This window comes from Panthera leo, chromosome A2 (assembly GCF_018350215.1).
Source record: "Panthera leo isolate Ple1 chromosome A2, P.leo_Ple1_pat1.1, whole genome shotgun sequence".
NCBI classification, from domain to species: Eukaryota; Metazoa; Chordata; class Mammalia; order Carnivora; family Felidae; genus Panthera; species Panthera leo.
The window spans coordinates 107,783,533-107,806,618 of NC_056680.1; the positions used below are offsets into that span (position 1 = coordinate 107,783,533).

Consider the following 23,086-nt stretch of genomic DNA (forward strand, 5'->3'; position numbering starts at 1 on the left):
TGACTTTGGGATTATAACAAAGCTTTAAAACGATCATCTATCTCTCATCTTTCTACCAATTTAACCACCTTGAACAATCCCAGATAGACCGAAAATACAGATAACCCTCAACTGTAGTCATCTCCAAAATATACCATCATTCACAGCCACAGAGGGGAGTTAGGTAAGAATTACCGTCACTGCATCTGAGGAATGTGAGTATTGCATTTTTCCTGTTGATTTCTGCAACTGTTCACTTAAAAGAAAAACAAAATTCAAAGATCAACTTAGAAGTTCATGGGGAATAAACCACTGATTTCTATAATAAGACACATCAGTATCCCAAAAAAGCATGAAGACATTGTTAAAATGCTTATTCTGTTTTAGTTTCTGATCGTATTTGGTTTATTCTCCAATCCCATTTCGCTCTTCTTTCTAGAGCCATGTTAACATATTGGATATCCTTGAATTCCTAGGGCTTCTTGTTTAATACACAATGTTTTGTGTATATTTTAATGTAAAGTGCATTCATTTAGGACCTCATAATCATTAAAGGAAAGGTTATTGATTTATAAAGATTTTGATTCATTCTATTACATGAAGCATTCATTAGTGCTCTTACAATATATTCGTGTTGTTTTATGTACAATAATTTGTTGCTTTTAATTACTATAGAGTACTCCAGAGTGTGTCATAAGAATTTTACTAACCACCTGATGCCTGCCATTTAATTAAAAAAAAAAATTAATATCGTGTTGTTAATCTCATATTTGATCAACCTGATCTAAAGTCACAGTGATTCTGGTAATTCACAGGGAATTTTTCCTCCAGTCTTTTACATAAGAGTTTCCACCTGAATTAGTAAGACAAATGATTCTTTCACTTTCTAGTAAAGATACACTTAAAGAAAAAGCACTTTTTATTTTGAAATCTAACTGTTGGGACCCAACATGCTTTGTTGATAAAAGTGAATACTGTTCAGAGACACAGAACGATATAAAACATAGACAAACTTTGTGGGAAAAGGCCATGAATAAAACGTAATTAGTAAGGCAGCCATTTTTTGAGCCATCTATAGCATTTAAATTATAAAAAGACAGGAAATGCACAAGATTTCAAAAACGTTCAAATTCCTACATTGCAGGACTTTGCTATAATGTGATACTAGAAACAATTTAAATGTCTATCAGGAAACTGGAGTCTAAATAAAATATGGAATTCTATGGAACTGTAAAAAGTGAAGTAATTCTGTAAGCACTGACACAGAAACATCTTAAAAATACATTGTTAATGAAAAAAAGAGAGAAGAGGTTTTTTTTTTTAATATGACTCCTTTTTTGTAAGAAAAGGGAACATACATGTATAATAATGTGTACATATGCAGAAGAGCATGTGCTAGAACGTATCTGGGAAGATACAAACTGCACAGAAAGATAGCAAAACCTTAGAGACAGAGAAAAAAATTACCTTTTAACTTTTGTCCTTTAGTACCATTTACGTATGTTTGATTGTTTACGACATGTATTAATTCCATACTAGCCTTTTCTAAACATAAATAAAAGTAAATAAAAGTGACTTGTGAAGAAGGTTGGAGACTGATTTTATTTACAAATGAAGTAATGAAGGAGTCCACCCAGAGACAGAATCACTGAGGCGAGCAGAAGCAAATTTAAGAAAGGAACAAAAGAGCAGATCAAGAGATTAAGAAGTCACCCTTGCCCCAAATAACTTATTAAAAGGCAATATAAAGTCAAAATAACTTAGCTATTTCCACACTGACGCGTCATTTGAAAAGTGGTGGTATTTTTTTTTTATTGCAATGGAAAAGAAACATTTTTTAATTCGGTCTAAATAAAGTAATAATTTTCAGTGAACTGAGAGGTTAGGGGAAAATTCTTTTTTGACTACTGATGCTGACAGGAAGGTAACTGATAAAGAAAATCAGTTGAACATGTTTTTCAAATAGTTAACATCCTAAGAAATTAACTTCTTGCATTAAAAGATATTTGAAATAATATACATGTGCTTTTTTTCCTTTGATAAGAATGATGTAAATTCCAGTGTAAAATATATTTAAGCAATAAAAAGCTAATATCTTAGTTTTTGAGAAACAATTTACCTTTAACTTTTAAAATCATGTTTTAATGTTCAGTGCTTCAAAACAGATTATAAATTATTTTGATTTTTTCTCCAAATATTCAAAAATTAAAAGTTCAAAACAGAACTTGGCAACTTATGTCAAAATTTAAACTGTATTTCAAATTACTTACAAGAACTTGGAAAAATGTAAGAAATTTTAACAGAAATATGAGAAAATAAGAGGTAAATGTAGAACCATCCATAGGGGAATGAGTAGTACTTTTTATCCTTGAGCAATTTCCATTTTTAATTTTCCTAAGACAGGAAGATGTTTTTTAAGAATTCAACATTTGATTTTTTAACTGTATAATCAAACCAGTTCTCCAGTGGAAAAGTTTATCTTAAATGTCTAGGAAAGAGCTCATAGAAAGCGGTAGCAGGCTTACAGGTAAACACTGGAATCATATCCACGGCAAATAAAAAAGGCAACAACAAACCTAACAAAATTTGGTGATACATACTCAGTATAGAACCAAGATGTTTCATGGTGATAGGCAATATAATTGTGTGGATTCTCTGTCCACACAATGATTTTAAATTCTGAACTTTTCATGTATATAATGAAAATACTAATGTTCTATTAGTGTATACTACACTAAATTTTCTTAGGACAAAATGTCTTTGCTTATCAGAATATTCCTTAAGATTTCAATAAGAAAAATATTAAGAGAGTATGAAGTAAATTCTAGGTATTTGAACTTCAATCTTGCTTTTCTACTGCTTACCAGAAACAAGGCAACTGAAAGGAAGTATTTATGATGTTATACTCCCTCTAGTGGGCATTTTTTAAATGGAAAGTTCAGCACCCTCCCTGCACACTGCAATACACTGAGCTCCAGGATTCTCATGATCCTGAATGGGGAGGGTCTTTGCAGATTGTCTAGTCAACAGCTCCTGGGAAGCAGGAAATGCTTCTTGTCTGTTCTGTTTCACCCCCTCAAGAAAGCTACTGTTTCTATTTTAGGGGAACTACTGTCAGCAAGTTATGTTTGAGTCCAAATTCCAGTCTTTGTAACAAGGGGTTAACAAGAGGTCTTTTTGGACCTCTTGAAGAAACTGGGAAAAGTATACCCTCTTTTCCATTTTTCCCATCTTCAAGTATATTTAGAAAGTGGCTCACTGTCACAGCAGATACTAAACAAGTGCAACAGTAGTGTTAAGAAGTCATTTAAAAAATACATCGTCTCAGGCAGGAGTAACAAAGTAAGAATGCCCTATTAATAATCTGTAAAATCACAACCTTCACAGGGTTATTTTACTTGCCACTATATAATACTGTTGCCCGTAATATTCCAAACTGAGTATTATACCCAAGACCAAATAGTTTATGAGGACAAATATGTCCAATAAATTTTTAAGTTTTTAAAAAATATTCCTTTCACTTTATATGAAACTACAAGATTAATTTCTATTAGGTGGAAAAGGTAGTGCGCCTTATTATTTTTATTAATCCACAATAGTAGAGGGGGTGTGTGTAGAACCTAAAAGACCTCGAGGGACTTACAGTCCAAAGGGAGAGTAAAAATGTGTGAAATAACAGGATTTAGTCACACAGTAAAGGAACTTAAGCCATACCTATCCTACATTTACTCAAATTCAGTTCCCCAGTTTCAAAGATTTCACATGGAAATTCCCACCATTATGTTGTACGCCCCTTGAGCAGGAAAATCCCCCTGCCCCTTTGCCCCTCTGAGCTGACACAGAACCTACAACTGAATAAATGCTTACGTCAGGCTTTCTGTTGATGAAATTGTATCCCCAGGTTCAATGCTTGGGGTCACCAATAGGTACTAATTTCCATTTATACCACATTATAGATTAACCTGCTTTTCAGGGAATCTGCTGCTCATGGAACTGTTTTAGGAAACTAGGTGTCAGGAATAAGCTTAGGAACTCCCTGAGATTGCACCTATGGGTTAACAAGGCATACAAAATAGAAAGCCACAGAATGTATGCATCCAAGATTAGGTAATCAGTGCAAAGGTCAAATATATGGGAATACAAAAGCCTCAGGATGAAAGCATCAAAAATGGGGTAAACAGGATTAGGTATTCAGAGCAGAAACGCTCCCCCTCCAACTTAGTACAATAGCAGAAAGTTGCTTTTACAAGAAGCAAGGACCAAAATAGGTAAACAGAGGTGTAGAGGAAGCAGGGAGAAGGTGCCCAGAGCAAATTAGCAAAAGAAAGGTGCCTTGTTGAATCTGAGGTAGCCTGCTCTGTCTTTCTTATCCCCTAGGCCAGTTTAGGTTAACAGAGGTGGGGCTCATGTCTGTTATAAAGAACCTTCTGCCCAGGGCCAGGATTTTGTTTTGTACTGACCCAAACCCCTAACACCGCATATCTTCAAAACACCCTTTTCCCCACTGACAGGAGTTAACTTCTCACCGTTTCATTGTCTCTTTGTGCCCGCCCTCAGGCCTGCAAGCCTTCTGCTCCATAATAAAAAATATCAAATATCAAATATCCTTACTTGAGGCTGTTGTCTCCTCCCGGACATTAGCCTCTTTTGCATTTTAATCCTGCGTTCTCTCTTGCTGGACAAGAGAGAACTCCAGACTCAGAGTCTATGACAACTAGGGAGAGCAATGAGAATTAGGACAGGTCTTAGGGTGGGTCATGGTGGGGAAAACCTTGGCAGGCAGGTTGTTACATAACTTACATAATTGCAAGGGTGAGGGAGCAGGTGAGGCAGAGGAGAGGTGCTGGGATATGGACAACTAGATGGTAGGGAACGACTTGGTAGACTGGATACTGTGGGCACACACTGATGTTTGTACAACCACACAAGGGTACAGAGTAATCTAAGGCAACGTTTCTCCAAGTATGGCCTGGGATATCCACTACAACATCCACCTGCAGTTTTTACAAACACAATTTCCAAGATGTAATCCAAGACCTATTCAGTATGAATTCTAGGAATGTTGCCTGATAAACAATGTATTTAACAAGATAACTGCTGATTTCTGTACGGATACTAAAGTGTAAGAATCTTAGCACTAGGGATTTTAAAAACCTCTACACAGGTCCTTACATAAGGATGAATATGCAAGGAATGGGAATGGGGACAAGTAGGCTCTCAAATATCAACTACTATGGGGAAAATCAGACATAAACCTTTACAAATCCCTTAGAAATTGCCATTTGGAGACAAACATGCTCTCTCAATGAGATTTCCCTGCTATGTGGCAAGAGAATTTATTTTTTTGACTAAGCACTAGATTACAAAATTGTCTAACATTTGAATACCATACTGAAAACATTTATCTTTAAAATCTAGAACTACCTTGGGCTTGCAGAAATTGTACCCGGAATCCCTGGGCAAAACAGAGACTAGCTGGGATATATTGGATAAATCAGAGAAAGTGCCAATAAAATGAAAAGACAGATTTATTGATTAGTTCATTTACTCATATTGGACAGCAACTCTATATTCGGTGTTATGCTTAATGACAGGAATATCAAGATCGTGAGTGAAATTAGTGTGATCCTAAGTAATGCAAGTTTGTTGTACTTCCAGAAAATACATTATGAAAAGTTATAAAGCTAAGGCGAGAAACCTCTTAACAGATATTTTATCTGTGAATTGATACTGTAATACGTATTAAGAATTCTAATTATTACGTGAAAGAAAACCATAGGGACAACTAAGTGGAGATAAAGAGAGGAGTTTTCATCATTCACAGGCGATAAAGAAGGAAGTAAGCCTATTGTTCTATAGAAGTGATTTATTTATTTTAAGGTGTCATGGCTTTCTGGCCTATTTAGTTGATGTTATTAGTTATTTAAATGTTTTATAGTTATCACCCACTTTCTTGTAAATCTGGCATATGATTCTAAGAAGTGGTCTACTACGAGGACTACTTGCATGAATATTGGGTCTGGGGGCTTGACTGTCTTCTATGTTCCTTGATTACATGTAAATGCATCATTGACCGAAATATACTTGACAGCCAATGTATCCATCAATAATATCATATAAGCCACAAAATGTTCTTACTGTGCCATACTACCATGGAAAAAAATACAAACCATCACTGTTTTAGTGCACTGCAAAATGTCAGCAGTTCTCTGGTTTAAAGGCAATAGAAAAAATAAAAAAAAGTTCCTAACAAACATCACGCATCTCAGGAGAAACAGTGACAGAGTGGCCAGAGTGATCATAATTAAAAACACATTCTCTATTCTCAAGGAAGTCAGCTGCAGGAGCATTCAGAGAGCTACACGAATTTATGTTTTTATTTTCTAAGCACTATTTCAATCATAAACCCCAAAGAGTATTGATACAAATTTCCTTTTTGCTCTAAGTGCATTTTCAAATGAGAGAGAACATTCTGCAATTGATTTACATAGAAATACTTCATGTGTGCTTAAATCCATTTCTATTGACAGACTCTCAATATTCTGATGTCTAAGCTTTCGCATTGAATTCCTAATTCTGCACGCAAGAGCAACTACACTTCCCTCTCAACCCTTTCCATTTACTTTCCCCAAAATCTGTGTGCCATGAACTTGAATCAAAGAGTCCCTTGTGTCTATAGCACTACTTGGCTGTGGCCTTTCCAACATTAGATAAACTAAACTATGGCCAAATCACCAGTATTATTTTAGAATTTGTCCATATGTCATTTTTAAATTGAAGTAATCTATGAACAGACGATGGGACTCTTGGGGAAAATAAAAAGAAAGTTTATCTTTTGATACCTTCTACCTATTGCTAGTTCTTTTTACCATATGTCTCCTACCTGCGAAGTCCCATTGCCCTGCCACACTGGAGTAACATAAGTCTTTAATCAAACCTTCTCTCTCTGCTACATAGGGGTAGGAATGGCTTAGAACAGTGATTCTCGAGACAAGGTAGGGAAGAGGAGAACAAGAGATGGTAAGAATTTTGCGTTGTTCTAAAAATTACGAGTTAAAAAAATAATAAAATAAAAATAAAAATCATGACTACCTTTGAAAATATTTTCTTTTCATGACAAAAATTTCAGAGAGCAAACTTCAGCCAAAACTTCTTTGCTGGTATATTAGTTTCTCATTGTTGCTGTCGTAAATTACCACGAACTTTGTGCGTTAAAATGACACAAATTTATTACCCTCCAGTCCTGTAGGCCTGAATTTCAACATGAATCTCCAAGAGCTTAAATGAAGGTGTTAGAGGGCTATGTTTCTCGAGGCTCAAGGGGCCAATCTGTTTCCTTACCTTAATCTAGCTTCTAAAGTACATCTGCCTGCCTTGTTCTGTGGCTCCTCCTTCCCTAAGAAGAACACTTCAGTAGCCAGCAGTGTCGCATCATGATTATTGGGCCCATCCATTTCATGTAGTGTAACATATTTAAAGTCGACTTTAAATAAAAACCTTTAAAAACCTTAATTTCATCTTCAATCCTAATTTTCTTCTGCCATGTGACATAATACATGCATGAGTTATATGGTTTACAATGTAAACATCTTTGGTGACCATTGGTTTTCTGGCCACAACTAGTGAGGATGGTTGTAACATGGTAATTATTAGTCACAGAAGAGGTGCTCCCTTTAAAGGGAGATGCAAAATGAAAATCAAAAAAGTGGTGGGGCATCAAGTATTTAACATCCTCAGAGGGGGACCAGGTTTGGAAGGCTGGGCAACTGGCTTAGTAATAAAAATAACTGTTCAGGACATGATTTGATTGGGTGGAAAAGGTACATATATTTATGTGGGAGCTTAGATTTTAGCCTTAAATCTTCAACAGAGGACTCGTGTGCCTTTGTCAAAGCCACTCTGTCTGGAGTCCAGTTCCCTTTGTGAAATAAACATTTGGATCTGAGGGGGCCTAAAACAACTAAAATAATCTCAACATGAAAATAAATAATATAGCTTTGGATACTTCCCAGCCCAGGAGTTTGTGCTTTAAAGAAAATGAAACCTTTAAAATTTGTGTCAGCTAGTCATTAGGGAAAGTACTTCTTCTTTTCAAATCTTGTACATATGAAGCACACCTATTCCACTGCTGAGGCTATGTGTTAAATCTGAGAGAAAGCAATTCTTTACTTTCATATGAATTGCTTCCTTCATGGTTTTGATAGTTACTGACCCACCTTTCTTTATTTTCTCCTTCGACTAGACTATAAATTTCTCAGAGAAGCATCACAGAACAACAACAATGGTCACAAATACTAATACCTATAGAAGCCAGCCAATAACGATGAGGATACAGAGTATGAGCATGAAGGAGTAGTGGGCTTATGGAAAATTAGAACATGTACCCCAACTAAAAAGGAGTAACTGTTGCTCACATTGAGTTTACTTGCCTTGCAAAAAATAAATTAATTAATTAAAAAGTCCCTTATTGCTAGATAGCTACATTTTTATAATGACATTTTCCAACTTTCAAACATGGGTAACTCTTTTAAATTTTAATACAAATATGAAAAAAAAAAAAAAAAACCCATACCCATGGGTTAAATCCAGCCAAAGGGCTTCCAGTTCATAAACTCTGAAGGATTTTCTAGTCCTTATAAAGCTAAATGCTACCCAACATCACTCAATATATGAGGTATAGATAATAATCCTCTCTCATGCTTGTGAGACAGAACACAGTTGTGTACTGAGTAAAGGGTTGAGCTATTCCAGCATGAAAATATGACTTAATATCTTCAAACACTTCTCCATGTTGTTTGTATGATATCATATGAACTATAAGAGTCTTTATATCAAAGCATAAATCAAATCCTTTCAAAGAACAATATGAGACATGGGTGGGAGAAAAGATTTGGTCTGTGACTTCCACCATAAAATCACTATGGTCAATGCTGAGAGCCTGAGCATCATAAAACATTTAAAATCATACAGTGCTAAATGCCCTGTTTTAAATGTCAGTGCCAGTAAAATAAGTAACAAGAGCATTTCACAACTTTTGTGACAGAGGAAAGACTGAAAAACACACACACATGCACACACTACTGTATGTATGCATGCATGCATATATAGAGATAGAAAGATGTATATTGAATTCGTTATTACTAATGAAATGATCGGTGTACATTGAGTTCAAAACAATAGCAAATTCTACCACCAGGTGGAGCTTAGCTTCCATTAAAGCAGCACGTATATAAAACGATTTCAAGAGTTTGTTTGAATTATTTGTATACCTTCAGAAAAGAGTGAAGTAAAAAGTAAACGTCAAAGGAGACTGGGCTTTAAAAGCCTGTTACAAATGCCAGGTATCGAGGACTTTAAGCATTTTTCATGAGAGTGCACAACTGATCAGATGTTCAGGGGCCACTCATAAATGATTTTGACAACTGACTTCCTTCCTGCTCTTTTCCTTTTCCTTGTATGAGAATGTTGTTAAATTCCTCAACATTGAAGCACTCTCTTTTAAAAATCATATAGACACCACCATAATAGGACCTAAGAAGTAAAATTATAAAAAGAAATAGCTTATATTATGCAAAAGCTGGACTGTTTGTTTTACACACCAGAACATGTATTCTCCATTAGGTGAAATTAAATGTCAGCACATAAAGTATCTAATGCGGTACCTGAAATAGCTGGTAATAAAAGTTACTTCTGCCACAGTTGCAAATGAAATGACCATTCCATGATTAATCCCTAGCAAGTCAGTGTTCTACATGTCTATGAAATGCTCATTGCATATTCAAAGCATATCTAGGGTTTGTAGAGCAGCCAATTATAAATTGAGATATGGTGTTTGTCCTCAAACTGAGGAGAAAAAAAAAAAATGCTATACAAATAAGCATACCTGACTCTGCATGTGAATTGTCATGAATTTGCACCTTGTAAGTACCATAAGAATGGAGAGGTCAGGGAAGGTATGCTAATAGAACAGAAACAGGAATTAATCTGGTAGGAAGGATGGGGATCGAATCAACAGTGGACAGGTGACATGTTTCTGATAAGAGCAAGAGTCAAAGTGCACAGCCGGCGTGCGCTCAGGAAGGCAAGATGTCTAATTCCACTGCAGCTACGTTTTGGCCTAAAGGATAGAACCAGACAGGAAACAGACAGGTGGACTAAGATGATGGGTCCTAGTGAAAGACAAATGGTGGATTTGCTTGCTAGAAAAAGTAGGTAGAGCATTCCTGAGGATGGTGGGTCAGTAATTCAGAATGAGGACAGCATCATCTATGTGGCTTATTGAAGGGAAAGAAAATCTGGGAGGCTTACTCAGTATTAAGTATGCCTGCCTGCCGAACTTCTTTATACCTGAAACCAACATTCACTATCCTAATTTCAAAGAAAAGAGAGACGTATAAAACGTGTCCTCTATTTTTAAGTTGTCTAGTGTTAAAATACTGTAAGTTTTGGAGTGGTGGGTCAGTACTACATAAGTATAGATGCAGAAGAGTGATTCAAATGTGTATAAAAAGATCTAAGAATAGAGCATGCCAGGCAGTAAGAGTGTGTTCAAAGGTGCAAGGCAAAAGAACAGTGTGATCAGGAAATGGTAAGTGGTTTCCTGCCTTGTGTGGCATATAAGGCACGAGTAGCTGCTAGCGATGAGGACACAAGCCAAAAGGACGACAGAAATAAAAGAGAGAGCCTAGATGTGATGGATAATTCAAAGAAAGATACGCAAGTTGCATAAGGAACAACTGTGGGATAAGGTGATACCAAAGGACCCAAACCTCCCAAAGAGGAATGTCCCTGAGGAGGACAACAGAACTTCAGGTTTTTGTTTTTGTTTGAAGTTTAACTAAATAGTAATAAGTCCAAGGATAAAAGTGTTGTTCAGTAAGCAGTTGGCGGTTCACGTGATATCCGTTGGGTGTGGGAGGGGTTTGCGAGACATCAGAAAAATGCGCTGCGACGCGTGGCATTCATCATCGGCATCCCTCATTTAATGCTTAATATACGGTAGCCAGGATTACTTGAGTAATTCGTTTGTCTTTTGCTCTTTGTACTTTTTGCTCATACTTACACTTACAGATAGTAGCCTGGCTTTGTGGTTCCTTGCTGCGGGGATTTCGGAAAGGGGGAAAGCAAGAAGAACCTAAACTTACTGGTGCAGCTCGTTCTGGTGTAAAAGTCAAACTCCATTAGAATTACTAATGATCCTTGGGTAAGGGGAAGAGAGGAAGGAACTTCGAGGCCAGAAGAGAAAAAAAGAGAGATCTGGAGATGGAGAAGGGGTGATGACCCTGTGAGGACAGTGAGGACTAACAGCTGAGAATGAGAGGGACAGTTATGATGCTCTGATGCTTGACACCCAGGGTCTTCCAACATCCATGAGAGAAGACCCTGAACGATGCCTGAGGTTGACTTCCAGCCTAACCCCCGAGGACTGGGGCTTGAAATCACAGATAAACTGATTTTTTTAAAAATAGGTTTTGTAGACACATGAATTTATGAATTGAAGATTCCAACACGTTACATAGGCTCCGATGGATTCCTAGATATCACTTCATCTATGTATTCCATCTCTCTTGCTAAACAAGACTGTACATTTCTCAAGGGTTTATATCCCAGCAGATAAAGGCTTAATTAAAGGGTGTTGATACTGTTGAGAGTCTGAAATTAAATTTCATGCCTGAAAGGGACCTTACTTTACAGGTTACTGTTACATTTAATGAAAACTGAAATTAGCCAGATAGGTAAAACTTTCATGCTTAGCCTCAAGGAGATTACATCTTCAAAGTGGACAGAGATGTATAAAAAGAACATTTCAATAAAATATGTAATCAGAAAGTGAAGGTATCCACCGGTGCTACACGAATACCGGCAAAGGAGGATGTGCTGCCTTATGTGAAAGCCCAGGGAAAGAATTTAGTAAGAGCCTAAGTGAAATCATCAAGACTAGGGCCACAATAAGACAGAGAAGCCTCTACCTCAAATGCTCGAATTTCTCTCCTCTGAACCCGTCAATACCTAATGATACCACTTATTTCACTTTTACTGTATCACTTTCCATAGTCATAATTTTCATTTGTTTTTCTCACTTTTCCAGGAAAAAAAAAAAAAACATTTCAAGGAGAATAGGAATCCTGCCTTTCATCTCTTTATACAATTTCCACAGCACCTAGAGGTCTTGAACATAAGAGACACTCAATAATTAGGGACCAGCATTTGGTCTGCTCTGGCGTTCTCACTTTACTGACCAGGAAATACACCTCTGTTGTTAACGACTATCTCTGACAGCTGGCCTGAAGCCCACAAAGTAATGAGGATAGAAACAAAAACTTAAACCCGACTGATCAAGTAGACTCTCAAAAGCTACACTGATAACCACATTTATCCTTTGTCATTTCTTATTCTAACTTATAACATTTCTTACTGATAACTTTTAGACCCTATTGATGACAAGAAGCATAGGGGGAATTAAAAAAAATACAGGATTTGGAAACTGGCAGTGCCACTTATGAGTTGTGTGATCTTAGGAACATCACGTGTTCTCTGTGAGCCTCAGGCTTTTCTATAAAGTATGGATAACTGAGTTCTCATAAAAGTTATATCAGATATGTAAAAATTATTAGGAGAAGAATAAAATGCAACTCAATGGTAATTATAACTGAATAACTGTCTCTAAGATCCTCTTCTACTATAATAAAGATCACAGCAATTTTATAAAGAAAAAAAAAGCAGAGTCTTTATTTTACATACTTTGCCCTTCATTTGTGTTACTTTGTAAAACTGTCTAATTTAGTCAAGTCTCATAAAATATTTCTCCCAGTTAGATACGGTATTTTGGGGAAGAAAAGATCGTTTTCTTAGTGTTGCAAATTAACCATGGCTAACACTAAAAAATCCAGACTTTAGGAAATCTGACATTCACACTCCTTTATGTTGAACTTGTTGGACACATTGAGCATTTCTCTTGAAGAGAAGGGATGATAGTGCTATCACCCACTCTGAAGAGGGTCTCATCGGGAGACAAGACATAAATCAGTCCTTCAAATGAAGATGTAGCTGAGGGTAGGCACGGCTTGCTCTCTGGTCTAGGAATAACTGGGACCAGACACCCAGGAATCGAGTGTTTCTGATAGTGAGCCAGTGGAGACACGCCCGATGTGACTGGAAAACCTACCTTTGCTTCTCGCTGGTAGCAGCACATATCCCTGCAGCAACAGAGAGATGACTACAATGTTAGGGAGCATCCAGCCTCTACCTCCTAGAATTGCTCCTTGGTTAAGCTCTCTGAGTGAGCTGGAAGAGCGTCCAAGACTGATACCCTGGATACAAGGACAGTCCCTCCTCTGGGGCTACAGGAGGACACATGGGAACAGTTAAGACTAGAACCAGCAGGACCCAGAGTGGTTTTCTCATGACCATCATTAGGAGAAGTTACAACATGGCAACACAATGAAAAGAGTAAGAGAAACCGAGGGACTTATTCTAGAGCATTCATGAAATTGTAGGGAGTATGACTTTGAGTCAGTGTAGCCACTGGAAGAAACCATATGAGTTCATGTTTTAATAACATAAGTTTAAAAAACAATAATGTAAAATCATTTTACATCAGGGGCTAGTGAGGTCTCTATTATTAAAGCTATACAATTACTTAAAAATTGTGTTGCATCTGCTTTGCCAATCAGTATTGTTAATTATGCATAATTACTATATACAAATTTGTATTTGTTATATGGGTAGGTACAATATATTTTCTCTATTTTCCCAATTTATTTAAGATAAACTTTGCTAAATCAGTGAGAGCTAACATGCTAATCTCTAGAAGTTCTTCTTATATGTGCAGAGGCCAAGCTCATGCTGCAATTGTTTGAGAATAATTCTTTCAAAAAAATGTTGACATGAAAAAATATATCCATTTTTTTCTTTGTCTACATTCTCTCCCTACATGCACACATGCACGCACGCACGCACGCACGCACACACACAGAGAGAGAGAGAGAGAGAGAGAGAGAGAGAGAGAGAGAGAATATCAAGATGAAATTAATAGAGATATCCTAATGGTGATAAACCTTTTCAAAGTTTAAGAGGAATTAAACTTAGGGTAATCTTTCTTAAGGGGGAAGTTTCACATTTAAGTTTTAATTCTAAGTGAAAGGAACTAGAGAGACCACAATTTTCAATTCATATGCTAGAGAGACAGTTGGAAGAAGAGTATATATATCAAAAAAATACTAGTGGAAAAACCCCCAGTCTACCAAAGTGTCATTTACTGTAGTCACAGATTTATGCAGATGGGTAGAGGGTGATTCATTATCAAGGGTAAAGATAAATAATTTACATATCCTATATATTTGGTGGGCCAAAATAATTTAAAGCAGTGACTTCAGAGTTGAAAGTTTGTCTGATAGTAAACAACTAAAAGTTAGTGAAATAAAAATTAAATTCAATTTAGGCAACATATATAAGTTTGGGGAAAAGTAGTGTTATGTATAACTGCACAATTAAACCAGATCTTTTAATATCCATTAAGATTCTCGAACTAAAGCCAAGGATATTTGGTCTATAGTTGTTTCGCCCTGCTATCTTATTAAAGCATATTACACTTATCTTAAATTCCTGATTCATGGTAAAAGTTATGGATATTCCCACTGGGATACTCAAAATTCTTAATTTGTTTACACATTTTGGCTTCTTTCCAGATTTTATGTGAACAGTCACTGATCCAAGAAACAAACAGGCGGAAATGTCTTTGAATAGCATTCTTTTACTATCAGGTCATACATACCTCCATTCAGTAAAACAGGCAACGAAATTCCTGAACTGGGCAGTTCAATAATACATTTTTAAAACTCAAGAGAATGATCTTCCATTCAAACAAGAAAAGAAAAAAGGAACTATGAACTTAACAGGGTCTTAAAAACACACACAGGATGGAAGAGAAATTCCTTCAAACTATTGAAAAAGTTAGTAACATGCAGATTTTATCATCTATTTCCTTCTCCTCAAAGGGATGTTTTGTTATCCACTTAGACTGAAGAGCTTGCTTTCAACCAAATTAAGGGCTCAGATGCAAAGAATAAGAAGTGGGGGGCGGGAGAAAGCAAAACCTCACATACCAACAAACCAACCAATTTCAATAGTGCATTTTATAATGAGGTAGAACAAAGAACAAAATGGATAGCTCCAGAATGGCAAACCTCCAGAAACCTCATTCAGTTAATCTTCTAGATGCTTTGCCAAACCTTATCCAAATAACCCAATTATTATAGTCTACAGACTAGTGGAAATTCTTACAAAATTGGCTTCCTTCTGGAATCTCAAATCATGTCTCCACTCGGGTCAGAAAGATCACTAAGAGTGCCTTGTTGAAGTTTTTGCCCCTGGGCTCAAGTGCAATTTTGCAAAATGAAAAATGAGGGAATGCCTCTAGGTAAAATTCTGGATGCAGGTTTAGATTTTGTAAAAACCTTAAGTACAGAACAGCCCCCTCCTAGTTGTAATCTAATTCCCTGAAAAACTGTCCGCAGTAGACTCAGAAATTCTGGATTCCCAAACTCAGTTTGGCTTTCAGTGTGGGGAGTGATCAGGAGGCCTTAATCTCTGCATATGCCTTTTTGCAACTGTCACAACACAAGGCTGATACAGACCTACCTCAAAGAGACCCTGCAAAGATTAATTAAGGTTAAACTGGCCAAAAAAAAAAAAAAAAAAAAAAAAAAAATAATGCATTTGACAAGTCAAGCTTTATCCATGCTGCTAAATAGACCCATATGTTTTAAGAACTGCTCAGAGTATTTGGTAGTATCTTCAACTAAGTACAGAATATATTTACATAATGCATTTCAGCTGTGAAGCCATTTTTAAAAATCAAAGATTCCAATATTTCAGATGGTAAGAGAAAACAATCTGGCTCTGCTCAGGTCTACCTCATTATACGGAGCACCATTCACCCCAAAAACTGCCCATCAAGCGAATACTGGCATATGTGCTTAGGACTGTCTAATGGCCAGGGAAGACTTCATACTTCGTCATGCCTTGGCATTTCTCTAGACTTTCCTTTCTCCTATAAACATGATAAATGGATTTCTACTTCTCTTTTCATGTCTTCTCATGTTGCTGAGGCACAAATAGCTATATGCACCTCTGGTTCATCAGGAAAGTACTTCTGCTTTTTCATTATTCAAGTGTATCTGACATCCACTAGGAAATTCCTACAACTTTAGAGCCCTCAGAGATGTCATTGATAGTAACTGTACATCAGTATTAGTCTTTGTAAATTTTAATGGCACAGGCAGACACAGTGATGTTCCAAAGCATGTTCATGTGTTGCGGGTGATGATGGGCAAAGGAAAGGAAGAGTATAGAAATACTGAAAGACAATGGGACTTAGCTTTTTCCCCTCTTATTAAAGAAGACTCTTTTGAGAGTCATTCTTTAAAAGATCTTAAAGTATTATGTTTTTGTAATATTGCAGGTCATTGTGTTTAGGAATATGAGCTCTAAAGTGAGAAAGCCCTTTGTGAACCTCATTTCTCCCACATGCTGCTTGGGTGACTCTTACTCTCAAGAAGTTATTTGAAATGTATATGCCTTGGTTTCTTCATTTTGTAAAACAGATTGGTACACCACCTGGCACATAAAGTTATTATGAAGAAAAAAAAGATACATGCAAAGCACTAAGAACAATTTCTAGAACATAGCACTCACTCAATAAATGTTAGTCATTTTTATTATTATTTTAAATGCCTGTATTTGAATTCAATATCATTTTAGGCCCAAGAAAGTTTAACTTCTTTTGTAAACTTTTCTAAAACTTTCAGGTCTGTTTTTCTTTTAGTAACTATTAAATAGGGAGGAAGTAACCCTCAGGACCTTCTAGTACTTTGGGACCAACATTTCTCCTCACAAGCATTCTACTTAGCAAAATGTGTGTCTGTAGATACATCCTAGATTTGTGAGGACAAACGTACTGATGCACTGCCACAGATGTTCTTTCCTTGGTTACCACTTGGTGTGTAATAAAAAGTCTCAAAACATAGTATTAGCAAACAACACTGAGCGTTGCTTTAGCTCACCTGTCTGGTGGAGGTCACCTGAACTGGCCTGGGGAACCCTGCTGCTCTCAGCTGGGGCTCTTCATCCATTTGTTGATTATCTGGACATCAGCTGATCTGGGCTTTTGTTTTCCTTTGGAGACACCAGGCCAGGTAGGACATGTTCATCTCACGGTGGGGGCAAGAGCAGAACGGAGCAAGTGGCAACATGCAAAGTCTCTTAAGTCTAGTCTCAGGCATACACAAGCCACTTGTGCCTCACTCTGCTGGTCAGAGTAGCTTACACGGTGAATCCCAAAGTCAAGGCGTGCACATATATTCCTCCTATGGAAGCTAAGTGGAAAGAAAGAATATTTCTGAACCAAATTCAATTCACTACCCCCATGCAGACACTGTTAAGTAATCACAGTACTCCATTCCACTGTGACTGAATATAGCTTTTATATTCTCAGCAGCCATTTTAATTGCTAGGAAACCTGCTTAATATGAGGGAAAGAAGAAAAAAAAAAACTGAGACTTCTGATTTTGCACATTTTTAATATATTTTACAGAATAATAAATCTGGATCTCAAATTCTATAAAATAAAACATCACTGTTATTTTCTGAGAGTAAATGTTATATTTATTCAATTGTAATTGAGTTAGTTTTAAAAATATGTATATATACACTAAATATCAATGACAACTGCCATTGGATATTAAAATATCAACCACTTAGTTATTTATCAAACACATATTTTGCTTTATAAAGAGAATATATTGAAAATCTTGAATAGTGTGTTGCTGTCATTTAAAAAAATCTGTACATTTTTCACCATTTTGAAACTAAAAATGTACAAGAACATATAAAGTGGTACAGTACCCCAGGCACCTCACACAGCCAGTTCTGACTTATTTTAAACCACACTAATAAAGCCCAACATGATAAGTATTTTTCATTTATTCTGTTTATTTTTGAATTAAACTTTTAAAATTCAATCTTTCTTCATCAAAATGGCTTTAACACTTAAAACTATTACTTATTTTTCCTTGGCCTAAGTAGTTTCAATATTAAAAGGAAATAAAATGTGAAGATTTAATATAAGAAAATGTTTTAGTGCATTGTAATTTTTATAAAATGATCATTGTATTTATACATAGTAAAGTTTTATAGTGCTAAAGATCCAGTATGAAAGTGAAAGTTTACCTGTTGAGCCAATGCAAATCGCTTAAAGTGACCACAGAAAGAATGGCTCTGAGTGGAATATGGAAGTCTAATTCTTACCTGTAAATTCATATACTTACAACAAGTTATCTCTCAAACTGAGTGGTTTTAAAAAATTTATACCTCTTACCAGTATGTCATTAACCAAACCACTGAACACACTGTTAAATTCTTTAAAAGTCTAATTAAATTGCACTCAATTAGCAAACATTTAGAAAGAAGAGTCTTTCCACAGAACTTTCCACAGGTAGAGGACAATTTTACACCCCTGAAGCATAAATTACTATTATTTTTAACAATATTTGGGAAAATAAAGTGGAAAAAAGACAGTTCCCATGAAAGTAATTAAGTTTACAGAAGCAGTGATGAAAATGTAACTATAAAATTTGCCTCTGGATCTCTTAAACAATAAAAACAACCAGTCTATCTTTCTCTCTTGGCTAATACTTCTCTCCATTCCCTTCACCTCTAGCTACAATTACCAATTAGTCTATGTTGGAAAGATGGCTAGAAAGCCAAAAGCTTCAGGACTTTCCTCTGGTCATTGGGATGATCTGTCCCTCCTTATCCATTCCTCCAATGCACAGTTGGAGCCTCTGGCTTACTTCCCATAGCTTCTCGGCTGGATGTCCTTTGCCAGCATTATGATTAAACAGGGAGATGAGCTTGAAACTTACTATGCGTGGTCCTGAGTTTAATCCCTACTTTTTGTCACTACTCAGCCCCATGGCTGTGGACAAGGCAGTTAAAGATCCCTGAACCTCCAGTTCCATCTAAGCAGTCAAGGATGTGAGAAGACTTCTTTAAATTATTTTCAAAGCTGTGAATCACTTTATAAACTGTAAAGAAAAAGATCGAATGCTATGATAAGGTGATGATGATGATGGTAATTATTTCATGCACAATTTAATATTAACTAAAACCTCATTACACTATTCCAATCGCCTAGGGTAAACTCACAGTCATTGCTCCTAGATAAATTTTCGTCTGGCATAACAGTCCATAAATAAGTTGGAATCTAAGGTAACTTAACTAGCACTCAATCAATAGAATAGTTTTGCTGTGTCATAGATAGGCCGATTCTTGCCTTTACTCAAAGGCACTTTCTCTTTAAAACCCTGAAACATTTCCCTATTTGCCTTTATAAGCACTTCCAAATTCTTAAAACATTTTCACCTGAAGACTTAAAAAGGTGCAGGTGTGAACCTTTCCCAACACAGCCAGCCCACCACCTTAACAATGACATAGGCATTCTAACCAAAAATCTACACATTATCCATATATTTTCATCCTCAAGAATTTGAATTATATCATTTATTTTATATTTCTTAACATCCCTAGAGAGAGAGGAAAAAAGTGGCAAGCCCAGAAATTTACATCCAAACTACAATGAAACAATACATTTCATTTAAGAGAATGAATTATAGTAATAACTCCAGGTCCATTATATTCTACCATTACTGAAATGTAAAACATCAACTCTCCAACCAAAAGAGATCCTTGAGAAAACTAGAGAAAATCATCCAACTTGTTAAGAAGAAATTCCTTAATGTAGGTATTTCACAGTCGATCTTCAACTGATAACATCTCCTGCAGCTTTTATAGTTTCCACATGTAACCTAAGTCTTGGAATCTGATCTAATGTGTTTGTATGAAGTAAATGTAAATACAGAATAAAAGTTATCTCTAATGATTGGATGTACATAATTGTAAAATTTAGTTTTAGGGAAAATCATTTACACATTTAAGGTGTATATACCAGGAGCAATTTGAAAGATTGAAAACTTGATTTTAAACAACAGCAGTATCTGTATCAAAAAATAATTTAATTCTTGAAGATGCAATGACTCCCTCCTTTTCAAAAAAGACTAATTTGGGATTGACCAAAATAATTTCACTTTCATGAGGATTTCCAGTCTTCTTTTAAATGTATCCAGAAAAATCAGAGACCATTCAAAGTAAGTCAAAATTATTTTTCATAAACCAAGGAAAACAGACAATTTTAAAACAGAAAGTAGGAGAGGATTACATCTTCTTTATGGACCTAGAGTAATGTGGGCCCAACGGTGAAAATATCTCAACCAGAGTTCCCTGTTATCTCCTCTTTTATTTATTTTTTAAGGTGTGGAAAATTAGAATACAGGTCAAAATATCACATGGTAAGAGGACAATTTTAGTATTAAGAACAATTCTAAGTCATATCTATTAGTATCAAGATAATGTGATTTGCTAATTAACACAGAGATAAGATCATGGTTGTTTTCTGAATTCTCATTTCGAGGATGATTACCTCAGCCGTCATTATTTCTATTCAATCTTTTATGCTTTTGTGCAAAGATTATGTGAAAGCAATTAGTTTCCATTTACCTATTTTCTGATTCAATTTATATTTGACATGCACAAAAGTATTATTTTTATTTCACAGATATAAACAATGATCCACTTTTTTAACCCAAACATCATATCCCACCAATTATGAGACATAAAAGACAATATAAACATGCCACTACATATAATAGGGAGGGGAGCACAGCAGAGATACCTAGATAAATGTTTCTAAAACCCAATAAGTAATTATCTTTGTGTTCTTCATGCTACCAGGAGCTGACCAACAAGTCCAGAATTTCTTTCTTTGATTAAGGTGGCAATAATCGTAGCACCTTGCCTTAAACTTTCCTGTAGCTTCTGCTCGTCCTAAAAAAAATAAAAAAAAATAAAAAAGATAATAATAATTTTTAAAAAGATGTCACACATTAAATTTAATAGTTACTTCAAGTTTTTTTTTAATATTTCTTCATTTTTAGTTTTTCCATCAGCTTTATAGAGACATAACTGACAGATAACATTGCATAAGTTTAAGGTGTACAATGTAATGATATAATATACATATAAATTATGAAATGATTACTACAAGAAACTTAATCCATCACCTCATACAGCTACCACTACAAGGGTAGTGAAAACATTTAAGATCTACTCTCTTAGCAACTTTCAAGCATAAAATATTGTTACCTATAGGCACCATGTTATACATTAAATCCCCAGAACCTATTTACTTATAAGTAAAGTTTGTACTGTTTGATCAACATCTCCCCATCTCCTCCCCACTCAGCTGCTGATAACCACTATTCTACTGTTTTCATGAGCCACTTTTCAAGGTATGCTGCTCTCTAGAGTAGGCATTTATGGAACTCAGGCCACAGCCACTGGTATATACTTGGTCCCTCAAATAAAGAAGAAATTAAAAAAAATTTAAGGTATATATATTTTTGAGAGAGAGAGACAGAGCATAAGCCAGGAGGGGCAGAGAGAGAAGGAGACACAGAATCTGAAGCAGGCTCCAGGATCTGAGATGTCAGTGTCAGAACCTGACACAGGGCTTGAACCCATGAACCATGAAATCATGTTCTGAGCCCAAATCAGAGGGTTAACTGACTGAGCCACCCAGTGCCCCCAAGGAGAAATGCTTTTGCAAGCACTTTTCATTATATGCAAAAAGTATCCGCCGAAGATACCAAGAAAACTCTGACACAGTTTCAAATGTTAACAGTATGAAACAAAAGATTTTCCCTTAATCCAATATCTGACCAACTTTGGCTCATCACTCAAGTGTGAATAGTTCATCAATGATGCAAACCTTTCCTTCATCTTGTTTCTGAGTGTTCTCCAACAGACTTTGTTATAAACTGTGAATACTGGTTGGGAGGAAAAATAAAAACGGCTTGTTGTTTGTGAAGTAAGGATCAGGCAAATTAGTGAAATGAGTTTCTCACAAGTTGCTAAAATGTGGTTTTGCCTTTGAAATCATACTGCCTATGGATATATGTTTACTCTAATGATTTACGCTTCTTGAGGGGATGAAGGGACGATAGTATGAAGGGGAAAAGAAAGTCAAAAGAGAGATAATACCTTTAAAAAGATTTTTGTGTTATTAATTGCACTAGGTTCAAAAAGAAGGACCTGGTAACCAACCTCTAAATGTGGGCATCATCCTTAACGCCTTTTCCTTTTTTTTCCCCCCATGTTTATTTATTTGTTTTTGAGAGAGAGGAGTGAGCAGAGGAGGGGAAGAGAGAGAGGGAGAAAGAATCCCAAGCACAATCCATGCTGTCAGCACAGAGCCCAACGTGGGGCTCAAACTCACGAACCGTAAGATCATGACCTGAGCCGAAACCAAGAGTCCAACACTTAACCAAGTGAGCCAGCCACCCAGGCATCCGTTTAATGCCTTTTCCTAATGTTCAGTGTAGCAAAGTACCTCCTGCTTCTACCTCCTTGGTGTTTTTTTCAATCCATACAAGCCATTCAAAGCCCTGCTGCGAGCAAAACATCTCTGTCCTGAATTACTGCAGCAATTTCACCAACAGTCTCTTTCAAGTCTTGTCCTCTTCTACCCTGTTTCCCACACAGGAATCAAAACACTTAATGTGAAGTACAGATCTGCTCACCTCACTACACTGCCTAAAATCCTTTCAAGGCCACCTTTTGAACTTCAGGATCAAGTCAGAACCCTTTACCTCTTTACCCTTCCATCCTCCTCCTGCCTTTCCCTTATGATTACTAAATTCTCCCAGTCACACAGAACTGCTTACGACTGCCCAAACAAGCTCTTTTTCTAGCCTCTCCCCCCTTTGCACCAGTTAATGCCTTTGCCAGAAAAGCTATCCCACTCCCTTTCAAGTTTGGCTGACCGTGGTTACTCTTTATAGTTCGGCCCAGTTTTCAATGGTTACAATCTACCCTAACTCCTGCCCTCCAGCCCAGTTGGGTGAGGTGAATCTGTTTCCACAGCTATGAATTCCTCTGGTACACTGAGTTTGCAATAGCCTTTTGAGTTAACCATCTATCTCTTCCACCAGAT

The 23,086-nt window shown here is 36.3% G+C and overlaps 1 protein-coding gene across 1 annotated transcript in view; it reads right to left on the bottom strand.

Annotated features, from left to right (window-relative positions):
• Positions 1–17,667: 17,667 nt before the first annotated feature.
• CRPPA (CDP-L-ribitol pyrophosphorylase A) overlaps positions 17,668–23,086 on the bottom strand; it is a 323,296-nt gene continuing 317,877 nt past the window's right edge. Inside the window, exon 10 of the mRNA XM_042919329.1 lies at positions 17,668–20,919. Coding sequence (XP_042775263.1) covers positions 20,815–20,919 — 105 coding nt within the window. The 3' untranslated portion in view covers positions 17,668–20,814. The remainder of the gene's footprint in view (positions 20,920–23,086) is intronic.